Genomic DNA, 16,814 nt, shown 5'->3' with positions numbered 1-16,814 from the left:
AACGGATGACTGGCTTAAAAAGTTGTAGTATATGTATACACAATGGAATATTACTCAGCCATAAAAAATGAAATATTGCCATTTGCAGCAACATGGATGGACCTAGACCATACCATACTAAGTGAAGTAAGTCAGAAAGAGAAAGACAAATACCATATGATATCACTTATATGTGGAATACAACACAGATGAACATATTTAGAAAAGAAGTTAGAGATGACCATTCTTACCACTTTTGTTCAATGTAGTGCTGGAAGATCTAGGCAAACAATTTACTTTCTCTAAACCTCTGCCTCCTCATCTGTAACAAAAGAGAGTTGGGCTAAGTGATAGCTAAGGCTCCTACCACCTATAATTTTCTCACGCTGGACTTATTCTATGCCTGATTTCTGAGTTACATACTCTTCCTTTCCCAACCACTGGGGAAAGAAGAGGGCCAGGAGAGGACAACCACTTGTCATGACAAGAAATAGGAGAAACAGAAACAGGACCACATGTCACTTGCACAAGTTGCTGTCTCAGCCAGTGATAGGTTTAGGTGAAAAGCACGGTTATAATTAGAGCAGCAGCCTGTCCCGAGTTCTCCACCAGCCACCGTGAGCACAGCTGGATCTGCCAACCACATGCACCGGACTCTGAGAGGCTGCTCTGGCCCTGAAAGCGATCCTTCTTCCGAGGATTTTCCTTCTTCCTCAAGGGAAAGAAAACCCATTGATATAAAACCCCACTTGCCTTCTGGCTTCCCCTGCGAACTGCCACTCCAGCAGAGACAGAGTGTTGATAAATCCAGGGGAAAGAAAAAATCGTAAGCTGAGCCTGGTCACGTTGCCCCTTGTGATATAGTTTTATTTTTAACTTCAAAACACTTGAACTATTCCTGTTGAAGTGTTTTCTCCTTTCCCACCCTCCTCGACAGAACTCTGTCCTCTGCCGCAGCCGGTGCGCGCCCAGCCACCTCCAGCAGTCTGCTTGCTCACACTCAGGAGACGCAGGTGCTGCAGATGCTGACTCAGCCCGCGCTGTTAAGGTAAGCTTTTCAGATGCGGGCAGGTTCACCCAGGGGAAATTTAGAGTGGTGATCGTGGAGGCCGAGGCTGAGCAAGGGCGTCGTTAAGTAAATTAGTTACACACGGGGGAGAAAAGGTTGGCGCTGAGACTGAGACCCAGTCATATGTAAACTCCTGCCTTGAAGCTAAAATCTTAGAGCAGGAGGAGATTATCTGCTTTGTAACAGCTTGGGCTCTTTCTTCTAAAAGCAACCATAGTGGTTATGTGATATCTCTAAGGCGACACAGTACTGATGGAGGTTCAGGATGAGGGGGAGGAGGTGGTGAGGAAATAGGTGGAAGGCCCAGAATCCAGGATTTCTATTTTCTGATGTCCAAATGTTGTGATCTATCCCCAGTCCGCAGTTGCTATGTTAATTGCAAGTCATTCTCATGCAGTTTAAATGGCATCACCTGTGTCACATTGCCAGTTAATTTAGTACAATTGTGTTTACTGCATATACTATAAATTCTGCCTGCAAAATTTAAAACCTGTGTTCTTTAATAATATTCCCTAAACATGACTCACTCCTCCCCAGCCGTCTTGAATCCAAATGCATCCGTGGAATAGAAGTGAAAATTTTCTTACAAGCTGAAAAACATACAGGCAGGCAAACCAAAAATTATTACAAACTTGAAACTTGCACATCCAGGGGGACAAAAGTAAAATGATTAATGATACTTGAGGTATCAAACACTTTAAAGTGTAGATAGGTTATTTCTAGTTTGGGGAATAACTGCATAGTGTTGCATGCACCAACAATCTGGCAGGGATAAAGGAACAGTGTTCATTTTCCTGTTTTCCTCTGGACCTCGCTTTCGTGTTATGTAGTTAAAGGTTCAGCTAAGGACATCCTGGGAAGTGGCCTGTGCAGCAAAAGAGATTCTGTACACTCTGAACTTTGCAGTGTACAGGCTAAAGGCACCAATGCCAAGTAAAAGGAGACTTACTACCAGACACCCTAACTCCTGGTTCCTTCCTGCCTGCCTCTGTAACCTCCAGATGCATCCCATAACTCTGCCGTAGTGTCTGGGTTATAATTATGCCTGTTTGCTAAGCACAATCAAATGCACTATGTATAATTGCCTAACTTCATTTAATTTTGTCGGGGTTTCAATGGCACTGAGGTCTTCAAGGTATATACTGGGTACTGTCCTAGCAAGACGGGCGTGTTAGCTTAGCAGTGACCAACCAGACAGGTTGACTCAGAGCTACTCCTAAATAATCCAGCCAGCTTGCACTTTCTTGACCAGTACGAAACTAATTTAAAATACTGAAACTAAAACTATAAGCACAAGATATGAGAATTAACTAGCTAATTAAATAACTAGAAAGTTTAAAGGCAGAGAGATTTCTAGTGCAGGAGAGTACTGCAGACGGTGAGGTTGAATAGATTTGGGGGAGGATGGTTTTTACAGTATAATGAAAGGGCTGAAATCACAGCCCGAAAGCCCAGGATTATGGGACAAGGTGTGGGAATTATCCTTAGCCAACTGGTTGTGTTAAAATCTCAAGATGTAAAGAGATTACTTTAATATTTAACTTTATACATTTTCTTTCCCTAGAATTAAATATCTCCATAGCAGGGAAACAGATTAACAATGTATAATTAAAGTAACAAGTTAATTGGCTGGTTAATAGGTTAACAGTTCATCTCTGTCCTTTAACTCTTGCCCTTGTCACTTCCACTAAATCTAAAGCTCAGGAATAAAGAATTATTGCCAGGGATAGCCACATGAGGAGGCAAAATAGTTAGTCGCTGACATCATGTGAGGGGTGCTGGGAGGGCCCCTTGCCTAAAAATATCTCCCTGACACCAACCCTGACTGCCTACTAACTTTATAGTGAAGAATGTTAAAACTATTATCTGTTAATCCCATTCTCTTTTGCTTGAGTCAGTGATTTAAATATACCTGCTATATGCCTTCTCATGACCTTGTTGGCCAGTGATGCTTGGTCACCACCTCTTCCTCATTCGTCCAGGCTCTGTCCTGCCCTTGGTACCATCTAAGCTGCCCACACACCCTTAGCCATTGTCACGCAGGTAGCTCTGTGTGGCGCTGTGGTTTCTACAGAATTTCTCGATAAATCATCAAGGTGAAGTAGAAAAAAGAAAAGCGTGTGATTAGAGCCAGAGACTGTGGGAGCATGGGCAAGACATTACTTCTCTGGGCCTCAGTTTCTCTTGTAGAAAATGAAGAGGTTAACCTGGACCCTTTCCTAGACCCTTTGTTCGAACAGATCAGAAGGTGAACTGTAGAAAGACTGCCCAGGTGATTCCTATGCACACTGAATTTTAAGAAGCTCCAGAGCAGAGGATTTCTGGTTACCTGCCTGATCCAGATTTCTGATTCTATGACTGCAAAGTGTTGAGAACAAGCCCTGTGACCTCCTACAAACAATTCTGGCAGTATTCAGAGTATCTGTTATAACTGGAGTCCACTGAGTCTCTTCCATTCAGTTAAGGCTACATTAACCTAATAGAGTTGAAAACATTTTTCTTCCTTTAAAACAAAACAACAACAACAACAACAACAAAATTAGTGTCTAGCTGACATCATTACCCTTTCCTTCTAAATCTGTCTCAAGTTGCTCTCACAGGTGTTTCAAAATGCTGCCTTCTTTAGGGTCCTGTTCAATTGCATCCAATCCAATCCTTCACTGAAGGCAGATGGAGTGCTGGGAGCAGTGTTAGCTGTACTCACTCACAGTCCCTCAGAAAGCATTCCTGCATCCCTTCCAGGGCATTCCCACTCTGCTGATATTCCAGTCAGAGCTCCTTTCACAGCCTGCACACCCTCCGTGGGTCACAGTGCGTCTGCTCCGTTTATACCCTTCATCAGGTCACTCGTCATTCATGCCATCACAGCAACTTCCCTCAGGTGGTAACAACACCCACAGCCAATCGCAAGAGAGAAGCCAAGACTGAATTGAAACCTTCCTTTTTAAATTAATGAACAAACTAATGTAGGTAAGCAATTAAAATGATCAACTTGGGGCCTGGGAAGCAAAGATGCCTTCACGTTGCCTTGGTGGCATCGGAGAGGTCCTCCTGGCCTGATGGTGTACTATTCGAATCCCTAAGTGCTTGAGGAATGACTGCTTTATGGAGATTACAAAGGGCCAAAAGTGGGGGAAATTAGGGAGATTCACGTCCTTAAAGGGGTGAGGTAAGATTTTTCTTTTCATGGGCTTTGAGGGTAATTAAGCTGGCAGCGTATGTAAGATCCGCTGGAGTAGGGGATAACTAAAAATTGAACGACCAATCAAGGGCTGTGGGAGTGATGTAATGGGAAGAAATAAGGTCTGGACAAGGGTGGTGACCATGAGAATGACCTTCCCGATAGAGGAAGGAAAACAGTTGAGTGGCTCGTCTACTAGACGCTCCCTACTTTATCTCATTGGGTCCTCACACAATCCTATTATGATGAGCTCCATTTTATGGATGAATAAATTAGCTTTAGGGAGATTCAACAGCGTCTCAAAACTTAGCCGAAGGTGAGAGTGTTCATTAATTTACTTTATTATTTTAATATTTGGCCGTGCCATGCAGCTTCTGGGATCTTAGTTCCCTGAACAGGGATTGCACCTGTGCCCTCAGCTGTGAAATAGTGAAGTCCTAACCACTGGACCACCAGGGGAGTCCCTCATTAATTTAGATTGGGGGTGTCAGGTAAGAACTCTGTGGAGGTAGCAGGTAAGGTTACATCTAAATGGCAAGAAGGAACCCAGAAGCAATTAAGGGGCAAGGGGAGAATTCTCTTGGGGGAAAGAAGTACAGGAATGAGGAATAAGCAGCAAGGCTGCAGCAAAGTGCTCAAGGGAGAGAGGTGAGGTAGAAGAGGCAAGTAAGGGACACTCATGCAGGGCCCTGGGGCCAAAATAAGGACATCAGAGCTTATTCCTTGAGACAGGATGGAATCTCCTAAAGATTTTAAGCAGGGAAGTAATGATCTAATGTAAAAAGTGGTTAAAATCACTCTTTCTGCTGATGAATGGGCATCAAGATGGGAGGAATAAGACTGATTATAAGGCTATTTCTTCAGACTGGATGAGAGGTGATGGTGCTTGGATCCGGGCCGTGGTGGCGGAGATGGAAAGAAATGGATAGATTTGCCAACTGCCCTTTCAGAGCTTTCTCCTCGGCCTTCCCACCTAACTGGGCAGTGGTTTCTTTGTGATTAGGAGCAAAATATCTGGCTCTCCTAGCTCTCAAACTTGAGCTCACAATAGAATCAGCTGGTAGGTCTGATTTGGTGAGGCCCAGTAATGTGCATTTCCTACCAGTTCCCAGGTAATTCGATGCTGTTGGTCTAGGTACCACATTTTAAGGACGACCATCCTAGCTGACTAGCCTTTGCAACTTACTCCTTTCTGAGTGATCTGCAGGGTACCACAACCTGCATCAAATAGTTTCTGCTCCTCTGCCAGGTTCTAAATTCTCCTTTATTTCTTTAAAGAAATATTCATCCCTCGAACTCACGTACCTGGTCCTTCTCCCTACTCATTTTCTACTTAAACTTCATCCATTACAATCAGTAAAATCTAGTTCTGGGTCGATCTCTCAAGTATTTAAGTCTAAATTATATTACTTTGTCTCCTCTAAACAGGGGAACTTTAAAACATATTTTGGGGAGAGTGTTTTTGGCCATAGACTTGACTGAAGTTCATATTTAAGAGGAGGGCATGTATGTATTGCTTTTCACACAGGAAGCAAGAATTTAAAGGTGAATATAGGGACATAGAAACTGAAGGGGAAAGTGTCACTTGGATAACCATACTCTGTTTCAGGCATAGAATTTTGTCAGCTTTCTCACAGTGAAGAGTTTCTAGAATCTATATTCTTTGATTTGGTAGGTATTTCATTTTAAATCTCAGACTCCATATTGTAGTGCACGTTTTGAACCTTAAAAATCTTCCCTGTCACATTTATATTCCCTGAAATGCAAAGGCATGGGACCTGGGTAGTCTTCTTGTTTCCTCTCTTCAAAAGGGCACAGAATGAGATGTGGTCCAGAGGAGGAACCCCCCCCAAAAAAAAATCATCATAGGGATGAAGGTGCTTCCTAATATGAAGCATCCAGCTCCTCTACAATTTGGAAAGATTATACATGTAGACATCTTTCTGTGCCCCAGCTGGGGGGAAAGAGGCTCTCCCCTGACAGACTCTAGCCATGGGCTTGCATTCTCCCCAAATCATGGAGATGGACCACAGATGTCTCTATGGGTCTCTGATGGACACAGTGTAATGTAGCAGAGAGTAGAGTTTGAAGACAGACATACTTAGGCTTCTTTGTGCCTCAGTGTCCTTATCAGTAAACTGGAGATGGCAATACCCAACTCACATGATTATTGAGGATTAAATGAGATGTTATGTAAACACACATGTTAAGCACTAATATCTTATTTCTCTTCCTCTATGACATCCAAAATGCAGAGAAATCGCTCCATCTGAGAAAGTCAGACAAAACCCATGGAGGATAAGAATCCAGCCATTTTGCTGGGACAGAAATTGGGAGAACAGGGCACCTCATGTCACAAGACAACCAATGATAAATCTCATGTGATTAACTTGATGCAACACCAGTTTCTACCTAAGGTGATCCATCAGCTAAGTTTGCCTGGGCCTAAGAGGTTTCCTGGGACCTGGGACATTCAGTGCTCCAACCAGGAGAGTTCCAGGCAAACCAGGATGATCGGTCACACTGTTTCTCCAGCAATAATTAGACTATCAACAATTTCGGATTGTCCTTTATCTCAGTGGGAAAGATTTCCCCCAGATATACAACAGAAGGTTCAGATGTGATTTTTTATGCCCTTGGGCTACATTTCTCTTTCTCCTTTCCTCCACTGCCAAATGTCTCTAAAAAGTGGTCTCCACTTAGTGTCTTTCTACTCAGCACTTGTCCTCTCTCAAAGTCACTCATCTGGGGTAGCTCCAGAGCCTGGCAGAACATCTTAAAATAGCAACATAAAGCAACAGCATCTTTGTTGCCTGCATGCATTGCTTTTCTTTTCTCTTAAAGGGATATTTTCAAATAACTTCAAAGAAATGGAGAGCAGTAAGACTCCACCACAGATGTTCCCCACTTCAATAACACTGTTCCTAAGAACCATCCTTAAAATGCTGAAGGATAAGGAATGACTGGCAACAAGGACACACTGTATAGCACAGGGAACTATACTCAATATTTTGTAATAATCTATAAGGGAAAAGAATCTGAAAAAATAAATACAGATGTATGTATATATAACTGAATCACTTTGCGGTATACCTGAAACTAACACAACATTGTAAATCAACTATACTTCAGTTTCAAAAAAAAAAAAAGTGAAAGAAATGATTGGGCTTAGAGTTCATCACTGTTATCCCTCCAGCCAGACACACGCTTGCTGATAGGGGCCGAGTTCTCACTACACAAATGGAGTGCACAGAACTTTCTGGGAACTGGGCTCAACTTTGTGATAGAACCCAGCTCTCAAGTATGAAGTTGGACCTTCCTGGCGCTGTTAGCTTTTTTCACATAGCCTTACTCCATTTGTAATCTGCCTCTTCTTTCCCACCTAAAAGCCAACAGGGGCCCCTGAGGCACCCAGAGTCCATTCTTGGAGAATGTCTGTTATGAATAGAAAGCAGATGGTCACATTCTCCCAGCCAGGGCACAGGCCCTGCCGACACTGAAGTGTGTGCTTGATAGCTTTCTCCTCCACTCCAAACCAACACCAGACTCTGAACGGCCAAGGGCCCCACCTCGCAGCTGAAATGCTCATGCTCTGGCCAGAGCCCTGGCACCATCATCACTGTTCTTAACCTCACAGCGGCGCTGGTGGCCATCACTCACCCTTTCCTGTACATTTGGCAACATCGTCCTGACTCTCTTAGCTCTCTGGTCTCTCCTTCTCTGGCTCTACTTCTTCTTAATGTCCCCAGAGTGGTCATACTTAGCCTTGTGCTTCATGGCTCGGATTTGTATTCTGTGTTCTCACTTCCCCAGTTATGGCTTCTTCTTACTTTCAAGGGGATAATTCTCAAGTCTGCATCTCTATATTCTAACCCCTCATCTTCCCACCCACATGACCTGTCGTCACCTAAAGCAACTTGTATTACACTTGCTGGACCCATTTTCTTCCCCAAACAGCTCCCTCCTTAGACCTGTTTTTCTCAGAATTACACCCAATGTTGTCTCTTCTCAGTTCACTTTCTTGGCATCACCTTTGACTCTTCTTCTTCCCCCCTCTCCAGCCAGAAACAAAAATGTTAGTTGACTCTCCCTTGTAATGTCTCCTGTGTGTCTCATCTTGCCTGTTTATTTCTACTGACATCAGTCTCACAATCTCGGCCCCCATCGTGTTTTCTGCATAGCAGTTTCTAACCCTAGGTCCTTCCACTCTATTCTTCCACTACTACTGACTAACACCCCAATTACAATGGTAAAAGACTGCTTATTGAGTACCAAATAATTCCAGGTGCTTGAGCCTAGTATTTACGAATTTCTACAAGTCCATAATGGGCTTTTTCCCCTTAGGAGTGATCCGGAATATGGCAGAAGCCTACCTGAATGGTAAATTGTATGTTAGAAGATCAACTAGCTGGACTCTTGCATCCGAAAGATGTGCTCTTTGCCTGGTCCTCTTCTGCTCCATCTCAGTCCAACCCTCACAGCCCTTTCACTCTGCTCAGCTCCCTCTCTGTCTGATTTATCTTCTACTTAACCCTGACTCTATTGATAGTCAGGCTGACTATTAGGATATAGAGCACTTTGGCGTGATCCCTCTTTCACACCTGTAGTGCATGAGTCAGATGGAGAATGTGTTGAGAATGTAAATTCCAGGACACACCCAGTGCTCAGGTCAGGGGTGCAGCCAGCATCTATAGCAGTGTTGTCCAATAGAGGAGCTACTAACCATATGGGGCTACTGAACACTTGAAGTGTAGCTAATGTGACTTGAGGAACTAAATTATTAATTCTAGTCCGTTTTGATTAATTTAAATTAAAGTAGCCACATGTGGCCAGTGGCTACCATATCGAACAGTGGGGATCTAGATGTTTCACAAGCATTACAGCTGATTCTAATGAACAATAGTGTTTGAAGCCACTTTAACAAGCTGTCCAGGTGACCCTTATTTTCTTGAGATTTAAGGCTGTCTCTCCTAAAAAAGAAGAATTGAGGGGGATTTTCCAGATGAAAAGAGGCTAAAAAGACTTAACAAACAAATGTAAATCAACCTTGAAGGTATCCTGACTCAAAAACTAAATTGCTTTTTAAAAAGTACAGAAGACATTTTTGGGATAATTGGGGAAATTTGAATATAGACAGCATGTTACATGATATTAGAAAAGTATTTTTAGTTTTCTTATGTGAGATAATGTTATTGTAGTTACAAAACAAAATGTCTTTATTCTTAGGGAATACGTGCTGAAGTGCTTACAGATGAAGTGTGGTGATATCAGCAACTTATCCTCAAGGAGTTAGGCAAAGAATTGTGTGTGTGTGTGTATGTGTGTGTGTGTGCATTGAGAGGAAGTAGCAAAACGTTAGCAATTGTTGAATCTAGGTAGAGCATATTTGACTGTAAAATGGGGGCCATGACACTTACCTCCAGGGTGAGTACCGGAAGTCTCTTTGGTCCCTGCTAAAATAGATAAAATAATATTCTTATTAATCATTCATATTTGTATTTTTATATTTCCCCATAGAGTTACAAAGCAGGAAGAAATTTGGAAGCTATGGTAAGTACCAGGTGCTTACTGGAACTTCACCTTTCAGAGGTGCAGGTCTGGCTTCATTTAGCCTGTAGCCCAAGCAGTTGACAGGTTTATCCTTTTGATCTGATGATATATATTGGCTTTTTGCCAAACCAGAGAGCAGAACCTAGAAGAAATTGACACAAAATAGGGGGAAAGCAGAGACTTGAGAAAGATCTGTGAGCAAAGATTTTTACTAAAACTTTACATATGAAAAAGCAAGAAGTCCAGCCATCATCTAAATGACTAACAATTCCTTCATTCAGCAAATATTATGGCGTGCTTACAATGGTCAAGGCCCTGTGATAAGTGCTGGGGACCAAGGTGTGAACAAAACCAGACATGCCCCATGTCCTCCTGGCACGCCCCTAGTGGTAGTTGGTTAAATGAGTGGCACAACGCTCATTCTGGAATGTTACACGGCCATTATGAAGAAGGTTTGCAAAGAAACATTAATAAAACTGCCTAGACGTATCATAATATCAAGTTAAAGCAGGATGCAAAATTGTATTCACAGTATTAACTGTGTCATATAAATCCTGCATAAGCCACAGCTCCAAAACAGCAATTGTCAACCTTGTAACCTGTTCCTTTCACCTTTGTTTTTTTCCCTATTCTCAAGACAGCTAACACCTAGATAGAATAAACTATTGGAAAATAGAAGAGTATTGGTAGTTGTTATGTCTAGGTTGTGGGATTATGAGTGTTTTTGTTTTCGTCTGTATGATTTTCTGTATTTTCCAAGTTTCCTACAATAAGCATATATATAAGCAGGACATAAGTCCCTTAAAACTTAAACCCTCACAGGCATGCCTAGAGCTTCTCTTGCAGAAGTCATTTGTTTTCTCTGTTCCCTTGCCTTTGGTGTCTCCAGGGCAAAGCACATAGACGTCCTCCGGAGCAGCACAGACACTGTGAGAAATGCTTCAACCGTCACTGCCACATGCCTGTGGAACCCAGCATCTCCTGCCTGGTGATAAATTGCCGCCTATCCTGCGGTGCTACCTTTCACATGTGCAAAGCGGCAGAGCACGAGCTCATGTGCCCTTTAGAGCAGGTTCCGTGCCTCAACTCTGAATATGGCTGCCCCCTTTCCATGTCCCGCCACAAGCTGGCCAAGCACCTGCAAGTGTGTCCCGCCAGCGTGGTCTGCTGCTCCATGGAGTGGAACCGCTGGCCCAACGTGGACTCGGAAACAGCCCTTCACGAGAACATCATGAAAGAGACCCCCGACGAGGAGTGCCTGGACACAGCCTTGGCCCTCCAGGACCAGAAGGACCTTTTCAGATCTCTGAAAATGGTAGAACTTTTCCCAGAAACTAGAGAACCCCTGGAAGAGGAACCCACCATGAATGGTGAAGCAAGCTGGGAGGAAGTGGAAGGCGCGGTGGGTGGGGCTGATGCTGACTTGGTAACGGGCGGCTCTCTGTCAGCCACGAATGGAGAGGTGGCAGAGCTGAGTCAAGAAGAACGAGAGGTGTTAGCCAAAACCAAAGAAGGGATGGACCTGGCCAAGTTTGACAAGTGGGAAAATATGTTCAGCAAAGAGCATGCAGCCTCCGCTTTAACGAGCTCATCAGCGAGCAGTGCCAGCAAGGCCAAGAATGGCCCAGAGAAAGAACAGATGTCCAGTGGCAATAACGTGGTCGAAGAGGGTGCTGCTGCAGGGAAAGAACCACAGGGAGACCAGAAGCAGCGGGACTTTCATGCAGCCATAGAAAAGACAGGGCTTGCCCCCTGGCAGGATGGGGTTCTGGAAAGACTGAAAACAGCTGTGGATGCAAAGGACTATAATATGTACCTGGTGCACAATGGGAGGATGCTTATCCACTTCGGTCAGATGCCTGCTTGTACACCTAAAGAGAGAGACTTTGTGTATGGCAACCTGGAGGCCCAGGAAGTGAAGACCGTTTACACCTTCAAAGTTCCCACGAGCTACTGTGGGAAGCGGGCTCGCCTGGGAGATGCCATGTTGAGCTGTAGGCCAAGTGAACACAAGGCAGTAGATACTTCAGATTTAGGGATCACTGTGGAGGACCTGCCCAAATCAGATCTCATCAAGACCACCCTGCTGTGTGCTTTGGAAAGAGAACTCAAAGGTCACGTCATCTCCGAATCCAGGAGCATTGATGGGCTGTTCATGGATTTCGCCACACAGACATACAGTTTTGAGCCAGAACAGTTTTCCCCCAGGACGGTGCTGGCTGACCTCCTAACCGCTGCCAACCCGAACGGGCTCCATGTGGAGCTCCACAGTGAGTGTGTGACCAGGAGACACAACAAGAGCAGCTCTGCCTTTACTTTCACTTGCAACAAATTCTTCAGGAGGGATGAATTCCCCCTACACTTCAAGAACGTCCACACAGACATTCAGTCATGTCTCAACGGCTGGTTCCAGCACCGATGCCCCCTTGCCTACTTGGGATGTACCTTTATTCAAAACCATTTCCGTCCCCCAGGGCAAAAGGCAAAAGTGATCTATAGTCAGGAGCTCAAGACCTTTGCCATCAAGCCAGAGGTTGCTTCAGAACTGAGTGAGGGAAGGAAGAACAGCCGCCTCTCAGGCTGTGAAGGAAAAAGCCAGAATTCTCTAACCAGCCTGCCCCTGGAGGTTTTGCAGTACATTGCTGGGTTCCTAGACAGCATCAGCCTGTCCCAGCTCTCCCAGGTGTCTGTGCTGATGAGGAGTATCTGTGCCACTTTGTTACAAGAGAGAGGGATGGTCCTCCTGCAGTGGAAGAAGAAGAGGTATTCCCACGGAGGCACCTCCTGGAGAGTTCACAGAAAGGCAAGTAAATAGTCATTCACTTATCCATTCATTCAACAAGCATTTACGAAGGGCCTTCTCTGCACCAAGCACTGTACTAGGCACTGAGCTTGTACTAAGTTACTGGGAATAAGACACAGTCTGTGAACTCAAGGAGGTCAGCCTAGTAGAGCAGACAGACCCATATAAACATAAAAATGGTAATACAGATGGTAGTGCCTATGTATCTCTGTGTGTGTGTCCTGAATATCTTCCATTTTCTCATATGATCCATTCTCCATCGTGATCTGTCCCCCCGGGAGGCTACTCTCTACAGATTACTTTAGCCAGCTCCCCTGCCCTCCAGCTTCCAGTTGGGATAATCTAATGGGAGTGTATCAGCAGGGGATGGGCAGGAGGGAGAAGAGTGAGGCTGACATCGCGTTTCTTCTGGCTTCCTCCCTGCATGCATTCTCCCCTCCACAGCACTTTTCACTGGCCATGTCGCTGCACTGATCTGATGGCTTTCTCCACACAGTCACCCATTCTGGGTCCCAATGACCTCCTTCTTCCCTTTCAGGCCTCAGCTAGTAACACTCTAGAATGTTACTAGCCTGGGTACTGCACTAAATCTTGTGGTTTTCCTATACCCTGCCCACACATTTGTATATCATTCCTTTTTAAAATTCTCTTCAGATTACCCAATTTGAGTATGCCATCTGTTTTATGCCTAGACTCTGACACAGTATGCCAACATACATATGCCAAATTCTCCTCAGCCCCATGTCAAGTAATTTATTTAAAACCAGTTTTTGCCCTTGTTGAATTCATTTTGAAATTCTAAAATAATGTGGTCCACTGATTTCCCCTGGTTCAAATGCTTATTTAATTACAAAAAAACAAAAGCAAAAACAAACAAACCTCTGCTGTATAAATCGAAGAATCTTTCTCTTTGGAAAAACCTTGTTCCTTTTTCCCAATCAGGTTAGGCTTGCTTAACTGTACTATAAGTTCTATCAGCTTGTACCATGTAGAAGTGAAGGCCTCAATTCATCATATTCGAGGTGCCTTCGCATCCTTTCTTACAGTACATATATTGGTAATATGAATCACACATTTATGACGCCCATTTAGCTCAATAATTCCGAAATCTCACTGTTGAGTTTCTTTCCAGTATGTGGGTGTATGCAAACTGACATTGAGGCATTAGGAGGTGTTTACATTGATTTTTATTGATTATGTCTTAAACATCGTGCATATTTTCTATTATTTTTTCCCTGAGCAGTCTTCTTCAAAAAATAATGACCAGACTCTTCCCTCATGAATCCACGCCTGCATCCATGTGTTAAACAACTGACTGCCAACTGGCCATGCATTAGGGATAAACATGAATGAGACTAAGACCCTGCCTTCAGGAACTGCAGAGTCTAGAACTACCTAATATCTTCCTCTGTAAAATCAAATGCAAATAATTGAATTTACATACTAGAAATTTCATTATTTTTTGGCTCACATTTTTTGCCAATTCAGTGATTGCTGACCACTCTTAAATATCATTTGGCACAAACATTTTCTTGCAGAAAGGAAGAAAGAGAATTTAGTTGGAGCTAAAGAATGCTCATATTAAAATGGCTTTTTAAAGTAAAAAGGGAAATAATTGAGATCACAGGACATATTTTTCTTATGTAGGAACAATGACAAGAAACTGAGGGTGATCAGGTTGAAGGAATTTGGGTTATGCCTATCCTCATAGCCAGATTTTAAAACTAGTGACTTTGCCACCACATCCTAGGTGGAAAGGCCAACAGGGGTTTGAGTACCAGACGTCTAGACTTCTCCTGAGGTTTCTGTTCTAGTGAGACTCTTATTAGTTAGCATACTTGAGTTTTAAGCAATACAAAACCAACTTAAAATGACATAAACTATAAAGGAATTTATTGGCCCGTATAACTAAAAAGTCCAAAGGTGATGGCTTCAGGTATGGCTTGATCTAGCAGCTCAAAATGCCCCCAAATGACCTTTTTACTCTCTATTTCTTATCTCTACTTCCTCACTAGTGGCTCCAGTCTAAGACACAGTTTTCCCTTCATGGTCCCTGGTGGCTGCCAGAAGCTCCTAAAAGTGTGGCTTCCAAGTTCAAGCACAGAGGGGAAAAGATAGAATTTTCTTCTTGATATCTCAAACCAAAGTTCTGGAGTCTCATTGGCACTGGTTGTCCTGTTTGAACCACACTGTTGCTGGGGAGGTAGGGGATGGAGGGAGGGTGTATGTCAATGGGCAGATTGGTGTCAGTCAATGGGCAGATGGGTGTCAGTCATTTCCATACAACACACAGCTGGCTGGGAAGATTATTAGTTGGAAGGGGGAACTAGAAATTGGATGCTGGAGAAGGGACTAACAAATGTATGCTGCAGCCACTAAACACTCTCTAGAATCTAAGAACAAGAAGAACAGAAAGGCATTTCCTCATACAGTTCAAATAAAGCTGGCCTGAGGGTATTGCCCCCGTGTTTACTTTTGAGCGTCTCTCTCTCCTCACAGATCTGGCAGTTCAGCAGCCTCTTCTCCAAAGTCAAGAGCTGGGAGTTTAATGAAGTTGCCTCCATGTCTGAGCACCTGAAATCCTGTCCTTTCAACATTGTAGAACACAAGACTGACCCGATTCTTCTGACCAGCATGTGTCAGCCCCGTGAGCAGGCCCAAGAGACCTTAGTCACCACCTTTAGAGCCAGAACACGAGGAAGACACACCTACTAAAGGCTCAGAAGCCACCATTCTTGGATTCCCAGTCAGAGTTACTGAAAGTCAGAGTGTGGTTTTGAGGACTTTCTTCTGTGAACTACAAATGTGCTTATCTGGGTGTTTTGGAACATGTAAAGTCCTTCAAAACCTGAGCAGTTGCACAAAGTCGAAGAATTTCCTAAGCCATGGCTTGTACAATTGCTATAGCGCCATACTGATAATTTATTTCCTCCCCACTCCCACCCCCACTTTTTTTTTTTCTAAAATAAATCAGTCTGTGGAGTAAATAGGTGACTTGAGGCCATTTGGAAGATGAGCCCAAGTCATTAGGAGGTGAGAGAGCGGTGGAATTTCATAACCAGCACAGGCCTGTGCTTCTGTGGAGAGCGTCTCAGTTTATAAGCACTTCCAGTGGTATGGGGCAGGCAAGGTAGGGATGGGGACTGAGGGGTCTCCCAGGGCACCCAGGGTGAAGGGCACAGTTTGAAGATGCTGGAGCTGGGGTTGTCTTGACAGTCAAGTCCAGGGCTTCTTTTAGTTGCCCCATTGCCTCTAAGCCCGGACAGTCTAAGCAGCCTGACAGAATAGAGACCTAAACTAAGCACAACAGCCTCAAGGACACGAAAAGCCAGTGGATGAGAAGCAGAAATGAGGTCACAGAATGAAGTTTTTGTGTAGAATCTTGGCAACATATAGAAGGAAAGCCTTGAAAAATGAAGAGGAATCCAGAGGAGATTCTACATTTCTGGAGAAAATGAGAACAAAAAGCCATAGCCTACATTCAGGCATTTTAATAGTGACTTAAGAGCCAAGGTTCTTTTCCTCTGAAAATTATATTCTCAGTCTGGATAAGGGAGAGCACAGGCATGGGCTAGCACCACCCTGGGCGATGTGAAATGATCACAAGACACTAACACCAGTTTCATTGTCATGCCAGGATGCACAGGGTAGCCCAAGGAGACTGCGCACGTGGGAAGTCCAAACAAAGGCCCACTGCAGTTCCTGTGGTACCAGTCACCAGGTCCTTGGCACCACCTGAGGACCCGATGGGGAATCTTGAGAAGGAAGACATCTGAACATAGTGATTCCCTATAATTGCTCTCACCTGTTGCTGGTCATGACTCCATTCTGTCAAAACTGGGTGACACTTCTGATTTTTGATAACAAGTAGTCAAAACTTATGAGAACAAAAGTAAAATAAAAATACACACTAGAAACTGGCATCCCCTAAAGCAGGGTTTCATGGAACTATTGACATTTTAGGCTGGATAATTCTTGACCTCTATGCAAGAGATACCAGTAGCACCCCCACAGCTATAACAACCAAAAATGTCTCCAGACATTGCTAAATATTCTCTGGGAGCAAAATCGCTCCTGGTTGAGAACCACTGCCCTAAAGAATGACATGGCAGTAAGTGTCATTGGCAGTAAATTAGGATAAGCTTTTTAGTACAGCAAATTCTTATCTCACATAATTATCTACAGTGGTCATGATTGCATGCAACTCTTCTTTATTTGCCAAATAGGTTTTC

The 16,814-nt window shown here is 43.8% G+C and overlaps 1 protein-coding gene across 1 annotated transcript; it reads left to right on the top strand.

The window, feature by feature from the left end:
* The first annotated feature begins 568 nt into the window (after nt 1-568).
* On the top strand, nt 569-15,554 carry FBXO40 (F-box protein 40). Its single transcript, XM_057697481.1, has 5 exons — nt 569-805; nt 917-1,027; nt 9,747-9,779; nt 10,669-12,582; nt 15,082-15,554. The coding sequence occupies exons 3-5, from the start codon at nt 9,777-9,779 to the stop codon at nt 15,295-15,297; spliced, it is 2,133 nt and encodes a 710-aa protein (XP_057553464.1). The 5' UTR covers nt 569-805; nt 917-1,027; nt 9,747-9,776; the 3' UTR covers nt 15,298-15,554.
* The last annotated feature ends 1,260 nt before the right edge of the window (nt 15,555-16,814 follow it).

This window comes from Hippopotamus amphibius, chromosome 10, assembly GCF_030028045.1.
Source record: "Hippopotamus amphibius kiboko isolate mHipAmp2 chromosome 10, mHipAmp2.hap2, whole genome shotgun sequence".
Classification (NCBI taxonomy): domain Eukaryota; kingdom Metazoa; phylum Chordata; class Mammalia; order Artiodactyla; family Hippopotamidae; genus Hippopotamus; species Hippopotamus amphibius.
Note: the sequence above shows the minus strand (reverse complement) of the source record. Positions and strands in the feature narration are given on the sequence as shown.

Coding starts and splice junctions, on each gene's coding strand:
- FBXO40 (XM_057697481.1), top strand. Junction 12,583..15,081: donor CCTGGAGAGTTCACAGAAAG/GCAAGTAAATAG, acceptor CTCTCCTCACAG/ATCTGGCAGTTCAGCAGCCT.